We start from the raw sequence: 20,484 nt of genomic DNA on the forward strand, positions 1-20,484 counted from the left end.
AAGGCCTGATCCCTACATCATATGGAATGGACTTCCTGAGATGATTCACCATCCTCTTCACATCAAAAGTAACAAGCCCCTCCTACCCTTAGCCTCAGTATAAGATTTTCCGATCCTTTGTCCTCTTGCCACCTAGTCTTTGCCCAATTAGCTCCATTAACCTCCCCCACTCCCTTTCTTACCACCAGCATGCAATGCTTCCTCCCTGGCCTCCTGTGAGGGTTCCTCCCCCTCCTCATGCGATTGGTGACCAGGGTCCTACACAGCAGCTGTACAGATTGTCAACATACTGTGTCTGACTGCCCCTTCAGCCTATGGCAAGGGAGTGCTTATCAGCAACAGATTACAGCAGAGCAGGGCTAGGGATGAGTGAGAAATTCAATTCAGCTTGCATCTGAAGCTGAATCTATCAAATTTGCACTTTCCAAAACAATATGAGAACCAAAACACAGCAATCCTTCAAAATGCATACAGGAATAGCCCGCTATACGGACCTTCACTTTACAGACACTCGAGAGTACGGACATATTTACAGTAACACCATTCCCCTGTTTACGTACGCTCGCTTCGCAAGAACGGACACTTAACGGCATGATGCCACCGCCAGGTCAGTTTCCAACTACAAACTTTTTCTTAAAATAAGGCCTACTGTGTTTATTTTAGTTATAAATGCGTTATTTACATCAGTTATGCCCGTATATGACAATTGCAGTGCAGTATATGCATTGATAAGTGAAAAAAGGTAGTGCTTCATTTTAAGTACATTTTCGGTTTACGTACTTGCTCTGGACCCATTGCGTACGTTAATGCAGGGTATTCCTGTACTTATTCAAATTTTGCAACACAGTTCACCAACCAAACAGTGCTTACAAAAATGCATATGTTAGGGGAAAATGTGCACAAAAATGGCCATACAAGTGAAAATAACATGTAAAAATGCAGAGAAGTTGCATTGCAAAAATGTGTATGTTAGTCAAAACTGACTACAAAAATGTGTTTATTAGGAGAAATTTGCACAAAAATGCTGGAGAATTTTCATGAGGCTTTTTTTAAAAAAATCAGACATTGCTGCAGAAATATGGAGAACGGAATTTATGATTGGAAAAATGAGACACTGAGAATCAAAACTGGCAGTTCTTTCCATCCCTAGGGCAAATGGGGCACTGTCCCACCAACTTCAATCTGCCCTCAGCTAACCTCCTGTCCTGCCTGTGCAACTAGTCCATGGGGTGACACTGACTGTCACTTCCTCCTCCTTAGTCTCAGTGTTCCCCTTGTAGAACTCAGAAGGGAGGAGGATGGAGACAAACCTAGAATTAGTTGGCTTTGCCTGCCATTGGCTCTGGCTCCATCTGTCATTGGCTTTCGCTCCACCTACTGTTTGCCTTCCTGCCTTACGCTCTACCAGTCCCAAATGGATAACAAGCTGTCAGTTTTAGCCTATTATATTGAAAATTTAGGGTACACTGATTGAAGTGGGTTGGGTATGGAGGTGTGGATGGTCCAAGGCATTTTGCTGCCTGAGGCAAAGGACAAATCAGCAACCCTATTAATTCATAGAAGCTGACTGGATTGGCAGTTGAATCTTATTTCAATACTGACAGTGGGATGGCGTCCTCCACTGCATCTGAGGGCAGCAGTCTAATTATGGTTGTGCAGGGCAGGCAATCTGACACACTCATCTCTATCCTCCAATAGAAGGGTATAGCCAGGGAGCTCAGGAGGAGGGCCCTCCAGGGGGCTGCTGCTGCCGCTGCCCTCCAGTACCTGCTGCCTGAAGCAGTTGTCTCACTCTACTTAGTGGTAGGGCCGGCCCTGTATGGAAGAATCTCTATTGTTGTAAGGGACCAGATTGAGTATTCTGAAGTCGTACAGCATGGGCTACTTAGATATCATCTACCTGTATCATGATGCCCCTTAGCAAAGTGAGCTGAGTGTGGACAAGCTTTCCTATAGAGGAAATGCACAGAATTGGGAACAGAGTCTCCCCCCCCCAAGAAAACCCACACCCTGCTCCTAAAATCTTTTTGAAGTAAGAAGAGAAACAATAATGTTTCCCCCCCCAGAGGCCTAGGTTGCAGTTAGATTATTTAGTGTGAATGGGGTGCTAATTTCTACAATCATTCAAAATCATACTTTGGAGCCTTAGATGCTAATGAAGGACATACACTACCTAATTAGAGAAACAACAGTCAGAATATTTATGAGACTCTTCTGCTCAGGCTAATCAGCTGTGTCTAGTCCCATGTCTTCAGAGACAAATCTCTTTGATCAGCCATGTATCCTCCCTATAATGAGCGAATTACGCTCATATTTGACAGACTAGACAATTTTTCTGCACACACGTAAAAAAATGCAATCTGCATGTGAGTAGAAAGAACTTGCAGTTTGTAGAATCATAGGCCACATCTGCACTATACATTTAAAGCAGTGCCATACCACTTTAAACAGTTATGGCTTCATTCAGAGAATCCTGGAAACTGTCGTTGTTAAAGAGTGCTAGCAGTTGTTGGAAGACCCCTATTCCTCTCACAGAGCTACAGTTCCTATGGTTCCAGAGAAGAGGGATTGATTGTTAAATCACTCTGGGAACTGTAGTTCTATGGGGGAAGGGTCTCCTCTCACCACCTTTAGCAAACTACATTTCCCATGATTCTTTGGGAAAGCCATGATTGTTTAAAGTTGTGTGATACTGCTTTAGATGTATAGTGTAGATGAGGTCATGGAATTAAATAGTTGAAAGGAAGCTTGGAGGTCAGCTAGTCTAATACAGGATTTGCTCTATGTATGATCCACAGTACAGGATGCAACTACAGCATCCCTTACAGATGGCTGCCCAGACTCTGCTTAAATACTTCCACTGAATGAGAGCCTGCCATGAGGCAGGTTGTTCCATCATCTGAAATCCTCACTCTGCGATGTCCACCAGCTTGTTCTAGTCTTCCCCTCTGGAACAACAGAGGATAAGTCTACTCCATCTTCTGGATGACAGCCCTTCAGATATTTGGGGAAGAGCCATTGCTCAGTGTTGGAGCATCTGCCTTGCATGCAGAAGGTCACAGGTTCAATTTCTGGCATCTCCAAGTAGAGCTGAGAGAAACTCCTGCCTGAAACTCTGGAGAGCCATTGCAAGTCAATGTAGACAGTAGATAAATGGTCAGAATCAACATAGGACAGCTTCCTATGTCCCTATACTTGAAGGCCACTATCATGTCTTTTCTCCTCTGGAGATGCTCCAGTTTATCAATGCCCTTCCTAAAATGTGATGCAGAACTGGACATGGTGCTCCAGGTGGGGCTTCAGCACAGAATCAAGTGGAGCTATTACTTGTTATGATATGAACACTAAGCTTCTAAAACTCTTATTGAATACCTTATGTGGAGTCATTTATTTATGCATTTCATGTAGCACATGCTACAGTATGCTTACAAGGGAGTAAATACCACAGAACTCAGTGGGACATCCTTCTGAGTTCCATGGGCACCAAGCACAACATGTCTGTTGTGGGAACATGGCATCATGCAAAATAATGGCTGCTTTGGGATGTGGCATAACACTAAATGATTGCCACATCCAAAAGAGCAAAATGATGTGGGCATGCTGATCCCCCAATCAGCTGCCCCTTCAATGGGGAAAAAGCCACCTATGTCAGAACAGATGAGAGGATGGGTGTCCAATCCTGGCATCCAATAGAGAACAAACAGTATCTTATGCATTGGGTATTTTTGAAAGGATATTTTCTGAGACCTTTTGCAGATGCCATACGAGGTACTGGCAGGCAGACTGGTGCCCACAGGTGCCATGATGGCAATAGGGATGTGCTAGAATTCCACCCAATTCAGATTTGCTACTGAATTTTCCATTAATCGCTCAGTGAGGATCAGATTTTAATGTAGTGAATTTCTGCAGCTATTTTTGAAAACAGACTTTTTTTTTTAAAAAAATCAGCCTTTAAACATTGATTGTAAGAATGATAATTTAGTGATATTTCCTTCTAAAAATAGCATTATTAATATTGATATTTTTTCCAAGCAAAAAACCATGGATTGGTGAAAGCAGCACCTAGGGGATATAGAACACACTCAAAACGATGCCAACCTGTTAGGTCAATGGAGTGCTTTCGAACTGGCACCAGCCAATGGATCCCATCCCTAGTTGGCAACCACTGCCATCCTGCTATATAAAGCAAATTCTATCAATGGCTATTAGTCATAACAGTAATAGGAAACTTCAATGTCCAAAAGTCACTGAAAATCATTTGGGAGGGTTGTTGTCTTCATGCACTGCATCTGAGTGTTCCAAAGGGACCGGATTGGCTACTGAGGGAAGCTGGATTACATAGAACTGTGGTCTGGATCTTACTGTATTATGATTTGGAGCAGAGGTGGGTATCCTATGACCCTCGGCCTAATTTCATGCAGGTTGCAAGAAGGGGAGGATGTGAGCTGTGGGAAGGGCCATAGTTCAGTGGTAGAGCATCTGCAGAAGGTCCCCGGTTTAATCTTCAGCATCTCCAGGAAGAGCAGGGGGAGAACCCTGCTTGAACGTATGGAGAGCCACTGCCAGTCAGTGTAGACAATACTGAGCTAGATGGGCCAATGGTCTGACTCTGTATAAGGCAGCTTCTTATATTCTTAATAGGGGGTGGCAGTAAAAGTGGGCTCCACCCAGTTTGGGCCTTGGCCCCATCCATCTGTTGTATGCAGCTTCCAACAGATTGTCCCCAAGGGAACGCAGCCCACAACAGGAGAAAAGAAAAGATTGTCCAATCCTGTTCTAGGGCAAACATCTGCAGCAGGGAGCCTGCTGTAGTCATATCAGCTTTCTGCATGAATTAGAATCCTGTACAATCCCTGGGTTCTAAGTCACCCAGGGATCCTACACAAGTGCATCAGGCACTGCAGACGTTCATTCTCCAGAGCATGGGTGATGTGAACATGGCAGAAGGGCCAGTGCTAGTGAGACCATCCTCATCCTCACTCTTCCCCCATTGCATGAGACTTTCAAAATGTGAATAGAGCTAGTGTCTCTTTACATTATAGCTGGGGATATATTTAGGGTAGTGAGTTAGGGTAGAAACACACTCACTATTCTACCAGCTCCAGTGTGTCTCTACCTCTCTTCTGAAAATCAGGGCACACAACACTACTCAAACCCTGCCCCTTTTTACTGGAAAACCTGGTGGGAGCCACTTAAGTGCATTTTTTTTAATTGCTTCAAAGAGATTTTGCAACCGATCACCAGATCCACCCATTCCCCCTCCAGGTGTGGCTAATGGAAACGCTTTGATCTGACAACTAGTATGTTTACAGCCTTGGTGTTGGACTAGACCAAGGGAGACCTGGGTCCACAGCCAAACTTAGCAATGAAGCTCACTCAGCGATCCTGGGCCGGTCACTCCCAGTGTAGCCTACATCACAGGATTGTTGTGAGAATAAGAACCTTGTATGTCACCCTGAGACCTTTGAATAGAAACTAGGATAAAAATGTAGTAAATAAACAGTAGAGTAAATAAAACCTAAGTAAATACTGAGCTTCCGTACTCCAGGCGATAGCGTTAGATTGTGTCATACACACATACCTGATTAATAGATAGCAGAGGGGGCATAGCTCAGTGGCGGAGCATCTGCTTTGCATATAGAAGGTCCCCAGTTCAATACCTGGCATGCTGAAGCCGGGCTGGAAGAGAACCATGGCTGAAATCCTGGAGAGCCACTGCCAGCCAGTGTAGACAATCTGGAGTGAGAGGAAACAATGGTCTGACTCCATATATGGCGGCTTCTATGTTGGTATGTCACTATTTTACCGCAGCAAAAAAGAAAAGAAGGATCCCTTCACAAGTATTTAGCATTCTGAGACACCTTGACACGGCACACCTGCCTTGCAATTGGTTCTTGGAACAGCCCTTGTACCTAAGGGAGATCCTCACCCTGACTTGGAATGCCACAGACAATTTGCCATCCTCTCCCGCCGTAAGCATGCATTTCAGATGGGAAGAATGGAGAGCTTTTGCCGCCTCGAATGCTGCCTTTCCTGCTGAAGCTGCTTTCTCCTAACCCCAGAGGGAGACGGCGCCAGCACAATTGAAGCAACTTGTAATTGCTCCATAATGCCATTCAGAGATGCCTTTCTTGTACATGTGCATCAGAGTTAATCATACAGGGATGTACTGCCTGGCAACCCTGACGTCCCTCGGAAAGCAACACAGCCGTGTCCTTGTTCGCTTCAGACTCCATGAAGTGCCTGGCTTCGGAAGCTGTGCCTACTCTCTCCAGCCTGAGCACGTCAAAGCATTTCTCATTTTCCTGGCTAATTATTCCTCAAACAAAAGAAAGACAACCATAGGAAGTGTTAAAGCAAAAGAGCCGGGCTGCATTAAGTGCAGATGGAACTGTTGCTTTGCTGTTTGCCTGCAGTGTGGCCTCCATGTTTGGCTCTTTTTTTTTTCCTTTTTCAAATCCACTCAGCTGTAGACTAGAGACCCCAGGAGTCAGTTCCGATGTAAAGTTTTTTGTCTGCAGGAACGCTCTGGAAAACAAGGCACACAGATGCGTGTATGGGCTATGCTGACATTGAAGTAAAAGTGTGTTTAAAAAAAATAAAAATAAAAATAGGGAGTTAAAGCTCCATGAGTCAGAAACATGAAAAGTAGATGTGAATGGTAACTTTATATCATCATCAGCGACACAATCATTTTAGGATATTCAGTATGCTTCATGCGTATTAATGGAGGGAAAGAAAATCATTCAGCGAGAAAGCATCTGCCTTGCATGCAGAAAGCCCCAGGTTCGATCCCTGGCATCTCCAGGTAGGACTAGGAATGTCCCATCTGAAATCCTAGAGAGCTGCTTCCAGTCATTGTAGACCTGTGGTCTTCAAGCTTGAGTCCCCAGATGCTGATGGACTAAAACTCCCATCATCCCTGACAATTGGCCATGCCGTCTGGGGATGATGGGAGTTGTAGTCCAACAACATCTGGGGACCCAGGTTGAAGAACAGTGTTTGAGACGATACTGAGCTAGATGGACCAATGATCTGACTCCCTATAAGGCAGCTGTGTTCCTAATGTAGTACTCGTTACAACACCCCAGCATCATCATGATCCAGGGCAGGCCCTACCACTAGGCAGAATGAGGCAATTGTCTCAGGCAGCAGAAGCTGGGGAGCAGTAATGGCAGACCCCCAGCTGTTCCTCCTGAGCCCCTTGGCTGTGCCCCACTATTGAAGATCAGAACTATATATTCCCCAGGCCAGACATAAACCCTGAAACTAGCCTGCCACCCACAGATGCACTGGTAGAGACTTTCCTATTGCCAGTGTTGGTCAAGATTCAGCTGCCAGTCTAGTCAGCTTCTGTACATAGAACAGAGGGGTGTGGGGACACCATATTGTCCTTTGCCTAAGTTAGCAAAATGTCTTGGGCCATCCCCGGCATGACCCCCTGCTACTCATGATCATTTTTTAAATACTGAGGCCCTCATCTACACTATACACTTTAAACACTATCATACTGCTTTAAACACTCATGGCTTCCCCAAAGCATCCTGGGAACTGTCGTTTGTTATGAGTACTGAAAGTTGTTAGAAGACCTCTGTTCCCCTCACAGAGCTACAGTTCTCAGCATGGTTGAACAATCAGTCCCTTTTCCCAGGAAACTCTGGAGATTGTTGCTCTGTGAGAGGAATAGGGAGCTCCTGGCAACTCTCAGCACCCTTCTTTGGGGGAAGTCATGACTTTTTCATGTGGCATGATAGTGCTTTACATGTATACTGCAGATGGAGTCTCACACACCAAAAGACAGACAGAGAGGGGTGAGAGAATAGGGGCTCTTCTGGAATTCTGCCACACGGAACATCTGCTTCTTTATAGTAAGGGTAGCTCTGTCTTGGCTACTAATGGGCAAGCAGAGGTAATGGCATTATATGAATAACAGGCAACAATGGAAGGGGGCCTGTTAGGGAAAAGAAGGTGCTGTCCCAGCCTCACCTATCTTAGTCTGCCCTCCCCCTGAAGCCAGTCTCCTGCCTTCCCACTTAGTCAGCCCAGGGGGTGGCACTGCCAGTCAGATTCCTTCTATCCCTTAGTCTTAGTGTTGCCCTTGTAGATATCAGTAGGAGGAGAATGGAGGCAAATGTAGAATTGACTGTTGCACTGGTTCCAGTGCGTCTCTACCTCTTCTGAAAACGGGGGCACATGATGCTAGTCAAACTCCACACCTTTTCACTCTTAAAACCTCGACTGATCAGCTCCTGTGCGTTTTTTTAAAAACTCAGCTTCAGGGAGGTTTTGCAATTGATTGGTAGATCGACCCCTTTGTCTTCCAGGTGTGGCCAATGGAAACCGTTGCTGCAGGCTCAGGCAGAGACAGAGATTGGCCCAACACTTTACTGTGGGCGGTCCTGAAAGCTCTGAAGACAGCAGTGGGGAAGGGAGATGTGGCCAGCAGAGGGCAGAGTAGCTTCAAAACACAGCCGGAAAAACCATTCTGGCTGCTTTTGAAGTGACTAGTGTGCCCACAGCATTAGTTGGCTCTGTCATTGGCTCTGTCTCCACCTACTGTCTGGGCTCCTTGCCTTCTGCCCTACCAGTCCCAACGGGCACCAGATGGGAAATGACTCTGTATGAAAGAAGGGCTTCTATTGAGAGCTCTCTTACCTGATGCAGTTGTTCACTGCATCTTACTGTGAGGGAAGGACACCTCCTGCTCTCTTGCTCTCTCTCGTTCTCTCAGTGCCACATCCTACCCCCCTTTTCTCCTCCTGCCTGAAATTAGGCCAAGGGTGGGCCATATGTAGCCCTGGGGCCACAAGTGCTCCATCCTTGATTCAAAGTAACACAGTTCATGCTAACCTAGTAAAGGGCATGCTGTTATCATTGCAGTCGTGCTGGAATCAAGATTCTTTCTTAACCTACTTCTGAGAAGGCTCTGGATGAGTGGGCCCTGCTCAGTAGGCAGAGGGTTTTGGCTGGGAATTAAGGTTTGTCCAGTTCAGAACATTCCGGGCTTCCTTTCCTCCTCCAGCACATAATTTCTTTTCATAGCAGCCTCTGCACTTCCTAGTTCCTGCACTTGCTGAAAGCCAGAATGCCATGACTAACACTTCTGGAAGATTCTGCATGCCCAGAAGCCTGCCATTAAGTGAAGCCATCTCTGACAGCCTGCTGAAGAGCTTTCTGTCTCTGCTTCAAAGGCCTCATCTACCACAATACATTTAAAGCATCATCAGTTATCATCATTAGGCAGTCATCATTCCCCCAAAGAATTCCGGGAAGTGTAGCTTGGTAAGGGTGCTGAGAGTTGTCAGGAGACCCATGTTCTCCTCACAGAACTACCAATTCTCAGAGTGGTTTAGCAATCAATCTCTCTTCCTAAGGAACTCAGAGTTCTAGCTGGTCATCATCCATCACCTTTGATACTCTGAACAACCTGGAGGAGTAGGTGAGGTTCAGAGATATACACAATCACCCAGTGAGCTTTGCTGCGGAGCAAGAATTCAAACACAGTCTCCACAGTCCAACACAGGAATGGGGAACCTCAGTCCCAGGGGCCAAATGTGCTCTTCCAGGAATCTCTGTCTGGCCCTCAGGACTCTCCAAAAGCTGCTCCCTTCCACAGGCCACTCTCTCCTTGAGTGCTTTTGCCTGGCTTCAATGTATCCTTGAATTGTGATAATGCCTCTTTCTTGCCTGGAAGGAGAGATGTTGTCTGTAAACTTCTGACTTTTGCATGTTTGGAGTGTAATCTACCATACAAAGGTAAGAGTCTTTTGCATCTGGCCTTGCCCACTACTGGTATGTGGCCCCCAGAAAATCGCCTGTAAGGGAATGAAGCTCTCAGGCTCAAGAAGGTTCCCCAGACCTGCTCTAACCACACAAGGACCCCATCTGCACTATACATTTAAAACAGAATCACACTGCTTTAAATGGCCACAGCTTCCTCCAAAGAATCCTGGGAAATGTAGTTTGTTAATGGTGCTGAGAATTTTTAGAAGACCCCATTCCCCCTCATAGAGCTACAGTTCCCACAGTTCTCTGGGAAAAGGGATTGATTTTTCAACCACTCTGGGAATTGGGGCTCTCTGAAGAGAATAAAGGTCTCCGAACAACTCTCAGCACCTTTAACGAACTACACTTCCCAGGATTCTTTGGAGTAAGCCATGGCTATTTAGAGTGGTATGATACCACTTTAAATGTATAGTGCAGATGGAACCAAAATCGTACTTGGTGAGATCTAGTAAGGTCTATTACTGCTAGGCCATCAGGATCTCATGAGTGTGGGCAAGAGTGCTTCTAGGTGCAGTTTCTGATGTAGTTTTTCTATCTCTCTGAGAAAGAGAGTGAAGTTTTCCTTTCTTAGATGGCTGCTTTGCACCACAATGGCTGGGGCCTGGGGCCATCTTCTGCAGCAATCTGGTGATAGGGCATTATCACCGTTAGATGAAATGCTTAGCCTAATGATGTCAAGGATACAAGGTGAGTTATGTTGCACCGTCACTGCAGAACTGAGGAATTCACAAGGTGGTTGCCATGTTTCTTAGAAGCCCATTTTGCAGGCTAACCTCCACACATATACCCTACGGATGGAAGAGAAGTGGGACCACACATGTTGACCCTCCCCCCAACATCATGCACCCACCTCTGCACACATGCAGGGTATGAGGGCAGAAGAACCAAAGACAACTCTCATTTCCTCCCATGGAGTGGCTACTAAATATAAAGGTGTGGGTATGTTCAATGAGAAAATAGCTAGTGTACTTATAAAATAGAGAGAAACCCAGGAAGAAGTCCTGAGGTTCAGTGGCAAAGCTGCATGAGGAGCTGGAGGAACAGTGGCAGCTAAGTGCTTTGCTGTTAAAACTATCTTTTCATGTGTTCAAACTTGTTTTTTTCTGCCAAAAGGCATGGTCGGTTCATTTGATACTTGTGCTTTTTGTTTAAACATTAGAACCCTTTTAAAACACTAACAACAATAAAGCTTGTTAAGCAAATACTTCTTCCACGTCCTGAAGCCATCAGGTATGGAAGCGACACTGAACTGCTTTTAAACCAAAAAGAAGGGGTGGGGCAAAGTGCGAGCATCAAAAAAGACTTCCTAATTAACATTGCCTTGCTTCTTTGCAAGTCCCTTCAATGTTTGTCTTCTCTTTTACCTTCACCCAGGAATGACTTGCCAGGCTCGGAGCTCCTACATGGACAAAGAAGTGCTCTGGGGACACCGTTTCACTCCTGTGCTGACCCTGGAGAAGGACTTTTATGAAGTTGACTACAACAGCTTCCACAGCACCTACGAAACCAACACGCCGGTGTGCTGTGCCAAAGAACTGGCAGAGTCTTTCCGGGAGGGGCGCCTCCTGAGCCACCCATCCAGTGCCGACCTCCTGAGTGGAGAGGAGTCAGAGAAGTCAAAAGAGGAAGAGGGAAAAGAAGACCAGGAAGAGGGAAAAGTCAAGGAGAAAGAGGAAGGACAGGAGCTGACCGAGCTGAACGGCGCCAATGGGACTGCAGGAGAGGTGAAAGACAGCATGTCCTTATAACACAAATTCTTCCTGAACTATAGAAAATTCAGGTGCATCTACAATGGAGGAGGCACAAAGGGAGGTGGAGGAACTGAAGACTAGAGGACAACACTCCCGTTCCCAACTATATTACTGAACTGAGATGGGCCCCTCCATATTTTGGGGGCCCATATGTGTCCCTCCATTCTGCAAAGTGCAGATTACTACAGGGACTTACTCACCATTTTGAGATCCATGGACACACACAGAAGTACTAGATAAGAAGTATTATGGTCATGGTGATGATGATAATTAATATTGTCATTTCACTGTTGTTTTCTTTGAATGCCTCTCTTCTGGCAAGGGAGGTAATGGGTTTTTAAAACTCCTTGTTCAATGAAAGGAATGCAGCTACAAATCTTTCCTTTCATTAACTCGGTGAATTGTAAACACTAATTTACTGAATAAAAAGAGAGTAAAGGAGTGGGGTGGGGGGTGAAAATACCTTCTGTATACAGCCAAGTGTGTCTCTTTTTAAACCTCCAATGTGGTGCATAGCTTGGTATTTGCCTTTCGGATCTTATCCACTGAAATTTCAATTCAGAGAGGCTGAAATATCTCTGGATGGAAGAATGGATCACATTGTCAAAGGTGAATCAGCTGCTTCAGACTCTCCCTTGTTTTATGGCTTCTTTAAATGGTAACAAGAGCCAATAAGGGTTCTGTCCTCAATTGAAAAAGGAATTTGATTGGCTCTGGATGGATGGTTTTGGTCTAATCTAATGGCTTGTACAGTAGCAGCAAGTGCTTGTCTCTTCTGGAAGGTCCATTCAACAGGGAGATGCAGCTATAAAATCTGAATTTTGACATGAAAGCAATTGCATACAATTTCCCAGAGCTTGGAAAAGTTACTTTTTTGAACTACAACTCCCATCAGCCCAATCCAGTGGCCATGCTGGCTGGGGTTGATGGGAGTTGTAGTTCAAAAAAGTAACTTTTCCAAGCTCTGCAATTTCCACAAATGCATTCATATTATTCCCTCAATTTCCAACCTTCAGGTGCCATGATTTAAATGTAGCCAAAATGGCACTGTCCAGACACAAGAATAGAGTTGTCCAACATGGTGCCTTCCTGATGTTGTTGGTCTCCAATGCCTTCAATTCCAGCCAGCATGGTCAATGGTCAGGGGCAGTGGGAGATGTAGTCCACATTATCTGAAGAGCACCACGTTGGCTACCCCCTGCACAAGAAGCAGGTATCAGCAGGCTTCAGGGAACCCCAAGAACTGCTGGAGTATAAAAAAAAATAGGGAAAAAACCCCAGAGTAGTGGGAAACGTCCAGAACAGCCTAATGAGGAACGACCATGCTCCATGACCACAGAAAGCTGGCTGATTGTTGGGGTGGGTGTGTGGAAAAACAAGGGGAGGGAAATGGAATGGAGTGGAGTGGTTGGAATCCTGAGCAGCAGTATGTCAGGCTGCAACATTCTGCTGCAGACAGGTGCCACTTGTAGCACTATAAAAGGATTGCAACATGTTTTATTTAAAATTCTGTTATATTCAACAGCAGGACTCTGAGATGATAGTTCTGCCTTCATTCCTGGAGGCGGTTCGTCTCTGAATACCAGTTAGTGGGAATCACCTGTGGGGAAAGTATTGTTGTGCTCAGGTCCTGCTTGCAGGCTTCCCATAGTTATCTGGTTGGCCACTTTGAGATCAGGATGCTGGACTAGATGGGCCATTGGCCTGATCCAGCAGGCTCTTCTTATGTTTTTATGGCTGTTGTGGCTATTTCACAGGGGTGGGGACCAAGGGAGGGAGGCTATTTTCCCAAAGGCTAAATGATAATAGGGACTGAGCAGTGATTTGGCAGTAGGTCTCCACTGGCCAATTCCAACACACTATCCACAAAACTGCACTAGTTTTTCCATTCTAGAGTGGCATTTCCACAACCACAAATCTCAGCATGCCTATTATTTCTGCAGAGCACAAAGGCGTCCGATCAGCTGATGTCATTATCATCCCTGAACCAGGTTACACTAACCATCTAATCAAGACATTGTCAACATGATCTGAGTATTTTAACAATCACTTTTTAAAAAAAAAATGCCATGAGATGTTAACAAAATTTCACTTCATTTATTATTATTATTATTATTATTATCATCATCATCATCATCATCATCATTATTATCATTATCATTATCATTAATAATAATAATAATAATAATAATAATAATAATAATAATAATAATAATAACAACATTTGTATACCACCCCATAGCCGAAGCTCTCTGGGCGATTTACAACAATTAAAAACATTAAAAGCAAATATACAATTTTAAAAACACTTTAAAAAAAAAACACAATTTGGGGGAGATTCCTGCCTGGCCAGCTCTGCACCTTGAACACAAGCCCATCTGTCCATTCAAGAACATGAATGACAGTCTAGCAGCAAAAGTGGGTCACTCTCTTCCCTCCGCCTTCAAAGGCAGCACTCTTCCTCATCCATTTCAACCAGAGGCTGGTGGTGAGGCTCCCCTTCAGAGCCTTCCTCTGTAGCTACCTCTTGTGGGGCCGCTGCCTGAAGCAGGGCCACTTTGTAGGAGGCTGAAGAGGGGCCATTTCCACAGAGAGAGAGAGAGGCTGTGCAACACCAGGCAGACAAACCGGCTTCCACTACTGCCATCAACAAGGAAGGAAGCCAGACGACCAGGGCTGTGTCATAGATGCAGGTAGTGTCAAAAGGGCACTCGTTTGTTATCACAGTGCGGGCATCAGCTGGAAGGGCAGAACTGTTGCAACCGGTAAAGAGATGATGGTCACCGTTGACAACAGTGAGGGAGATGGCAAGTGCCAGCCCCACGCAGCAGGCTCCTGAGATCAGGACATTTGCCAGGGCGATGACAACCAGGATCCAAGGCAGGTAACGGTGGGAGAAGCTCCGGGACACCAGGATCGCCAGGACGCCAGCAGCAATGCTCTGGAAGACAGAGAAGGCCTCCACTATGCAAGTCTCCTGCCAGCCAGGCAGGCTCCAGGCAGCCTCCCAAGGGTCAGGAAGGGTCGCAGAGCAGCGGCCTTCCCCATCATTTGAAGTCAGCCACGGTGGGCACAGGGACTCCGAAGCGGCCCTCCCCAGCTTTACTCACCAAGAGCCCAGAAGCCACCGCAATGACATTAGCCACGGCGTACTCTGATGTGATGGTGTGTGCGGGCCGGGCCACATGGCACAGGAGGGCACCGTGGACGATGGCCCCCAGCACCAAGGTCAAGTGGCCCAGGACCACCAGCAAGATGCCGCTGTGAGCTAGCCACTGGGCTCTGCAGCCCGCCTCTGCAGGGAGGGAGGGAGGAAGAATCTTCCCACACCAGTCCAAGAAGCTCAGCAGTGACCTGCCAAAAATAGCTAGCATAAGTATTTCCCCTCCACATTTTTGCTCTGAAAGCTACTGCCAAGCTGCCTGTTGCTTCTCAGTGTGAAAAAGAATCAAATATTGGTTTTGCCCAGATTTGGCTCATTGGTTCACACTTTTATTTCCCATTTTTCCTTATCAGTTTCCACCTTGCCATATTGTCAGTGGACCAGGTCCTTGAACACAATGTTATACTTGCAATGTAAAATCTGAATGGATTTTGGAAAGGGGGGGAGAGAGAGGAATTTATGGGCAGATGAATATATTCCTGCTCATCAAAGTGTCTTGCAAAATCTTTTCTCCTATGACCTTTTTTTCTCCTCCTCCATAAAAAGCTATTTCATTGTGTAACAGAAAAACTTAGCAGCAGGTAAAATCTACAGTGGCTTGAGAACTTATGTGGTTCTTAAAGAGATACTGCTGCTGAAATTCCAAGTTCCTGAACAAATGAACAAACAAAACTACTGGCTGCTGCTGTCAGTCAGTTGTCACATCACCAGCAACTGGCTGGTCTCACTCCTGCGCCAGTGGTTGAATGTGCTTTACTGTGTTAGGCTACAAGCACATGGCCAATGAGAAGTCTCAAGGGTGCTCTTCTCTCTGGCCCTAAGTTCTAAGGCTGCAACCCTAACCCCATTCACTTGGGCATAAACCCCACTGAACTGAATGGTACTTTTCTGAGCAGATTTTGTTAGGATTGCAGCCTCAGCCTCTGAGTATGCTGATATCTAACTTCTCACTTACAGTCTTGACAGCGTGGCTAATTTTTCCAGAAAATGTGCACAGAACTCTGTCATTTTGTAACATACTGAAGACATGTTTCCCCAATTGCACTTTTCCTTCCAAGAAACTGCTTCCACTAAAAATCAAAAAGTATCATGAATGTAGCATATTTCAAGTGTTCAAAGTACTTTGATGAATTCAGCAGTCGCATAATGTTTACAACAGCCCTATAAAGTAAGACTAGAATTATTACCACCAAATTATATGTGGTCAACTGCGTGATAGTGGTTTGCCTTAGATCACTGAGTATGTGACATTTGAACCCAGGACATTTTGGCTTGCATCCTTGGCCACTACACATCAGCTGCACTAACTTGAGGTGTTGTGGCTAGAGAAGAATACAATCCTGTATCCATACTTCTACTCAGGCATAACATTTCCGAGTAACTTAGTCCAGCCACTGTCTCAGCCTCACCTACCTCACAGGTTTGTTGTGGGACTATAATGGGGCAAGGAGACTGAGCTTCTGCCCTGAGCTCCTTTGAGAAAGGGAAGGATAATCATGTAATCAATCCCTCTATTTCCCTTCACTCAGGCTATGAGTGTCATTGCTTGTGCAGCCAAAATAGCACAATGAGAGAGAGAGAGAGAGAGAGAGAGAGAGAGAGAGAGAGATCAACAAGGAATCTCAGGGTATTCAGGAATCAAGTGGGAAACCCCAAACAGTCCAATGAGGTGGCCACAGAGTCTAAGTGATTGTTGGAGTGGGGACAGAAAACCAGATGGGAGAGGGAATAGAATGGTGTATCTTGAAGGTGAGAGCTAAACAAGAATACTTCACGCTGAAACATTTTGTTGTAAGTTCCCCTTTTTAATAATAACTTCAAAGAAGCTCCATTCCCAGTGGAATGCCCTTGCCTATTGTGGTCCTATTCTTACAGCACATCTGCACAAGAATCCTCTTGTGGAAATAGCTGGAGGGGACAAGTCTCCAGTACAGAAGGGAATGTGGTGTCCAAATAAGCCCACTGCAACCACTGGCGGGTGCATATCAAAGCTACATTTAAAAGGAAAAAGGAAAAAAGTCCAATTGGCAACCCCCAGGTGTTACTGGAGAATAAACAGATCTGCCAAAACAAAACAAAAAACAGCATCCTCCTGCTACTTCTCTGAGATCTTGAGGGCTTGCCATGTAAATTTGGGGACATTTCCAGGGAATTTGAGCTTGCATAGAAATGTTCGAACTGGCAAAGCATCGGTTCATTGCTTCCAGTTTAAAAGAACATCTGATCTGCTGTGAGAATGCAAGTAAAAGGATGACAGCTGGGGTGCTTCACCCTGGCAAATAAAGTCTGCATTTGAAAGCATCATACCTCCAAAAGGGGGGTGTACAATGCAGCTAGCATTGTTCTCCTGTGACATAAGAGGCTTGGTGAGGAAAACAGAGGGATTTGCCTTTTGTGGCAACAGGAGCAATACTGAAGATGAAGTTTACATGTCTGGGGGAGGAGAGCTAAATCCAGACAAAAGGCAGTGACAGCACCCTACACTTTCAAAATAATTTTCTGGCGATATTGTTTTTCAGATGCTCTGAGAAATAGTGGATTGTGAAACAATAGCCAGGGAATTTTCAGCTATGGAAAAGCACAGTTAAGCTTCACAAGAAATACTGACTTGTCCAAACAATAAAAGTTCCTGGCAATACTTGAGCTTGCTGTATGATTACAGGGAAAGCGGCTTCAGAGGTTGCAGCAGGTTTAGGAAGGAGACATAGCCAAGCGCAACACCATCTGAGTCAACATCCTAGTTCTTGTTACCATAAGAACTTCTGAAGAGCCCTTCTGGATCAGACCACATGTCCATCTGGTCCAGCATTCTGTTTCCCACTGTAGCCAACCAGATATATGTGTATATATTTGCTTGCTATATGTCTATATTACCCATCAACTAAGTCCTCTGGATGGTTCACAAACATATTAAGGGGGGGAATCAAAACAGCACAAACCAACAACATACAAATTGGCACATTTAAAGCCAGCATAAACACAAGCAGCATATCAAATATAAAATGAGCATTTTTAAAAAAGCAAATTAGTATAAGAGCATATATTAAAAACATAAATATATAGAATCTTTTATGAATTAAAAGACCTCGGAGAATAAACAGATCTTTACCTGGTGATGATAAGGCCATCACATTGGTGCTAGACAAGCCTCTCAGGGAGGGCATTCTGTAAATGGGGCCACCACCAAAAAGGTCCTCTCCCTAGTAACCACTCACCTTGCTTCCTTAGGCAGGGGGATCTAGAGAAGGGCCTCCAATGAAGATCTCAAGGATAGGGATGAACAAACCTGTCAGTTTCAGTTTCTCATTTTTCAATGTTATGTCCAGTTCCCCACATTTCTGCATCAGTTTCTGAATGAAAAAAGGCCTTGTGAAAATTCATCTGTATGCTAGTGTGCATTTCTCCTAATATGCAATTTTGTCTAATTTACACATTTTTGCAAGCAATTTTCTGTAATGTAATGTATTTTTTCATATTATTTTCACTAATATATGCACACTTTCCCCTAATATCTGCATTTTATAGGCATTATTTGATTGGAGAACTGCATTGCAAAATTCAGAGAAGTGTGAATTTCTAAGGATAGCTGCATTTTCAGAACATAAGTACAAAATAAGAGCCTGCTGAACCACGCCAATGTCCCATCTTGTCCTGCCATTCTGTCCCCACAATGGCCAGCCAGATACCTATGGGAAGTCCAAAAGCAAGACCTACACTCTCTACAACACTCTCCCCTCCTGCAGTTTCCAGCAACTCCGACAGTGGATCCATCAGTTAGTAGCCTGGGTTACAAGCATGAAATGTGGGCATGTTTAAGGGGTGTGTTCAATGTAAGAGAGGTTGACCCAGTGCAAAGGGACCCTGAGCAGGATGAGCAAACAACCTCTTGTGCTTTGTAGATTTTTGAGTGGATATTTACCAATACCTTTCACGGGCACCATTAGAGGTACTGGCAAGCACACTGATGCCAGCAGCAACCATGTTAGTGGCTCCTGGTCTACTCTGCCAGACGTCCTCCAGGGTCCCAAGCAGAGATCAATCACATCTAGGGCTGATTCGAAGTTCCCTCCTTCAGTTTCCAGCAACTGGTATTCAGAAGCATACTGCCTCCGACCATGAAGGAAAAGCATACTCATCGTGGACTAGGCAGGTATATACTGGACGAGGTGATCCTTCAGGTAATCTGGCCCCAAGCCAGTTGGACTTTAAAGATTAAAACCAGCACTTTGAACTGGGATCAGAAATGGACTTTTTTTTTTTAAAGGAAGGAACTGTAGTCAGCTCCTGGGGGTTCATCACGCCTTCATTTTTTGCACATAGATTTGCACCAAGGCAAAGTACTTAACCCTTCACAAACAGGCACAGCGAGATTCACAAGTGTTTCCGGATGCAGACTCTCAGGCAAATGCCCCAATGTTCACCACCACTGTTGAAACAGAATTACATTTCAAAAGCTTGTCTCAATTGCCGGATTATGGTGATTGTATTTTTGATCAAGACAATGGCTCTTGGCAGTGGCTTCTTTTTCTCTGCTAGCATTTCCCATTCACACATGCATACATCCTAATGTGGGGGAGGGGAGAGAGGGGAAACACCTTTATAACGTTGGAGACTTAATGAGGTGTGAAAGTAGATCCGAAAGGAGAGAACTGCTTACATCAAACTGTTTCTTGTTCTGCTTGACTTGGTTTGCTGTAGCTTTTTCTGCAAGGAAAGTCCTACTAAAATGCCAATTCCTCACCTCCACCCTGGGCACAGATTATTATTATTATTATTTAAAAAAACCTATTTTTCTGTAATGCAATTTGAGAACAAGTGCAGGGGGGGCAGGGATGTGAGTCATTGGCTCTCAGTCTAACCTACCTCATAGGATTGTTGTGAGGATAATGTACACCACCTTGAGCTCCTTGGAGAAAATGCAGGATATAAATGCAATAAATAAATAAATAAGATGCACAGTCACTGTTGTGACGTTTGATCCCAATGCAACTGTTCAGATACACTGGAGAAATGGTGGTGATGGCAGGATTTCTCAGTCCCCCCCACCCCAGCAGCAGGTTACCTTCCTGAACTCCATTAACTCCACAGCCTTCAGAACCCTCTTCAAACATCTGAGGCATCTTGGTTAAAAAGTCTCTGCTAGTGGAGCATTGCATAGGTTTAGGACAAAGTGGTCAGTACTTATGATAGTCCTAGAACAGGGACAGCAAATCTGTGGCCCTTCAGTTGTTGCTGAATTATGAGTCCCATTGTCCCTGACCATTGGCCATGAAGAGTGGGGTTGATGGGAGCTGGTCCAACAAAATCTGGAGGGCCACAGATTCTCTATCCCTGTCTTAGAGCCTGTACAGGACTCTGGGCAATTCTATCCACTGCAGCCCAATACATTAGCATTAACAAGGCCATTCACATCTTCTGTTACTCATTTCAAACTACAGAATAACCCCAAAAGGTCCAGTTTCAGGTAAGAAAAATAGGATGTCTGCCCCTTCTTCTCTCCAGAATTCAGAGAAGTGGCAAAGGCCACTACTTGATTTAGGAAGCTGTCTTACCCTGAGTCAGACCACTGGTCCATCTAACTCAGCAGTGGCTCTCCAGGATTTCAGGCATACTCATCAAAGTATTGTAAGATTCAAAGCATTAAATAAAATGTCACAGTAAAATATCAAACAATTGCCAGTCAGATGGTTCATGGAAGCCCCACAAAGAGGGTATGAAGGCAAGAGTCCTCTCCTGCTATGGTTCCCATGATGCTTCTGATCCCGGAGGTACCAGATGGCCATC

General features: G+C 45.0%; 2 protein-coding genes across 3 annotated transcripts in view; one reads left to right on the forward strand and one right to left on the reverse strand.

The window, feature by feature from the left end:
• Nucleotides 1-11,762, forward strand: part of KCNJ5 (potassium inwardly rectifying channel subfamily J member 5) — a 50,053-nt gene extending 38,291 nt beyond the window's left edge. For both annotated transcript variants that reach the window (XM_061592458.1, XM_061592459.1), the window contains exon 5: nt 11,161-11,762. In XM_061592458.1, the coding sequence (XP_061448442.1) occupies nt 11,161-11,534 (374 nt within the window). In that variant the 3' untranslated portion in view covers nt 11,535-11,762. The remainder of the gene's footprint in view (nt 1-11,160) is intronic.
• A 2,356-nt stretch (nt 11,763-14,118) lies between these two features.
• Nucleotides 14,119-19,820, reverse strand: LOC133368772 (keratinocyte-associated protein 3-like; the record flags this gene model as incomplete). The annotated part of the gene is made up of 3 exons (XM_061593386.1): nt 19,763-19,820; nt 14,648-14,832; nt 14,119-14,478 (listed from the first exon to the last, which is right to left on the reverse strand). Coding segments are annotated over exons 1-3 (603 nt in total), but the record flags the coding sequence as incomplete, so codon positions are not given.
• Nucleotides 19,821-20,484: the final 664 nt, after the last annotated feature.

Source organism: Rhineura floridana, chromosome 12, assembly GCF_030035675.1.
Source record: "Rhineura floridana isolate rRhiFlo1 chromosome 12, rRhiFlo1.hap2, whole genome shotgun sequence".
Lineage (NCBI taxonomy): Eukaryota > Metazoa > Chordata > Lepidosauria > Squamata > Rhineuridae > Rhineura > Rhineura floridana.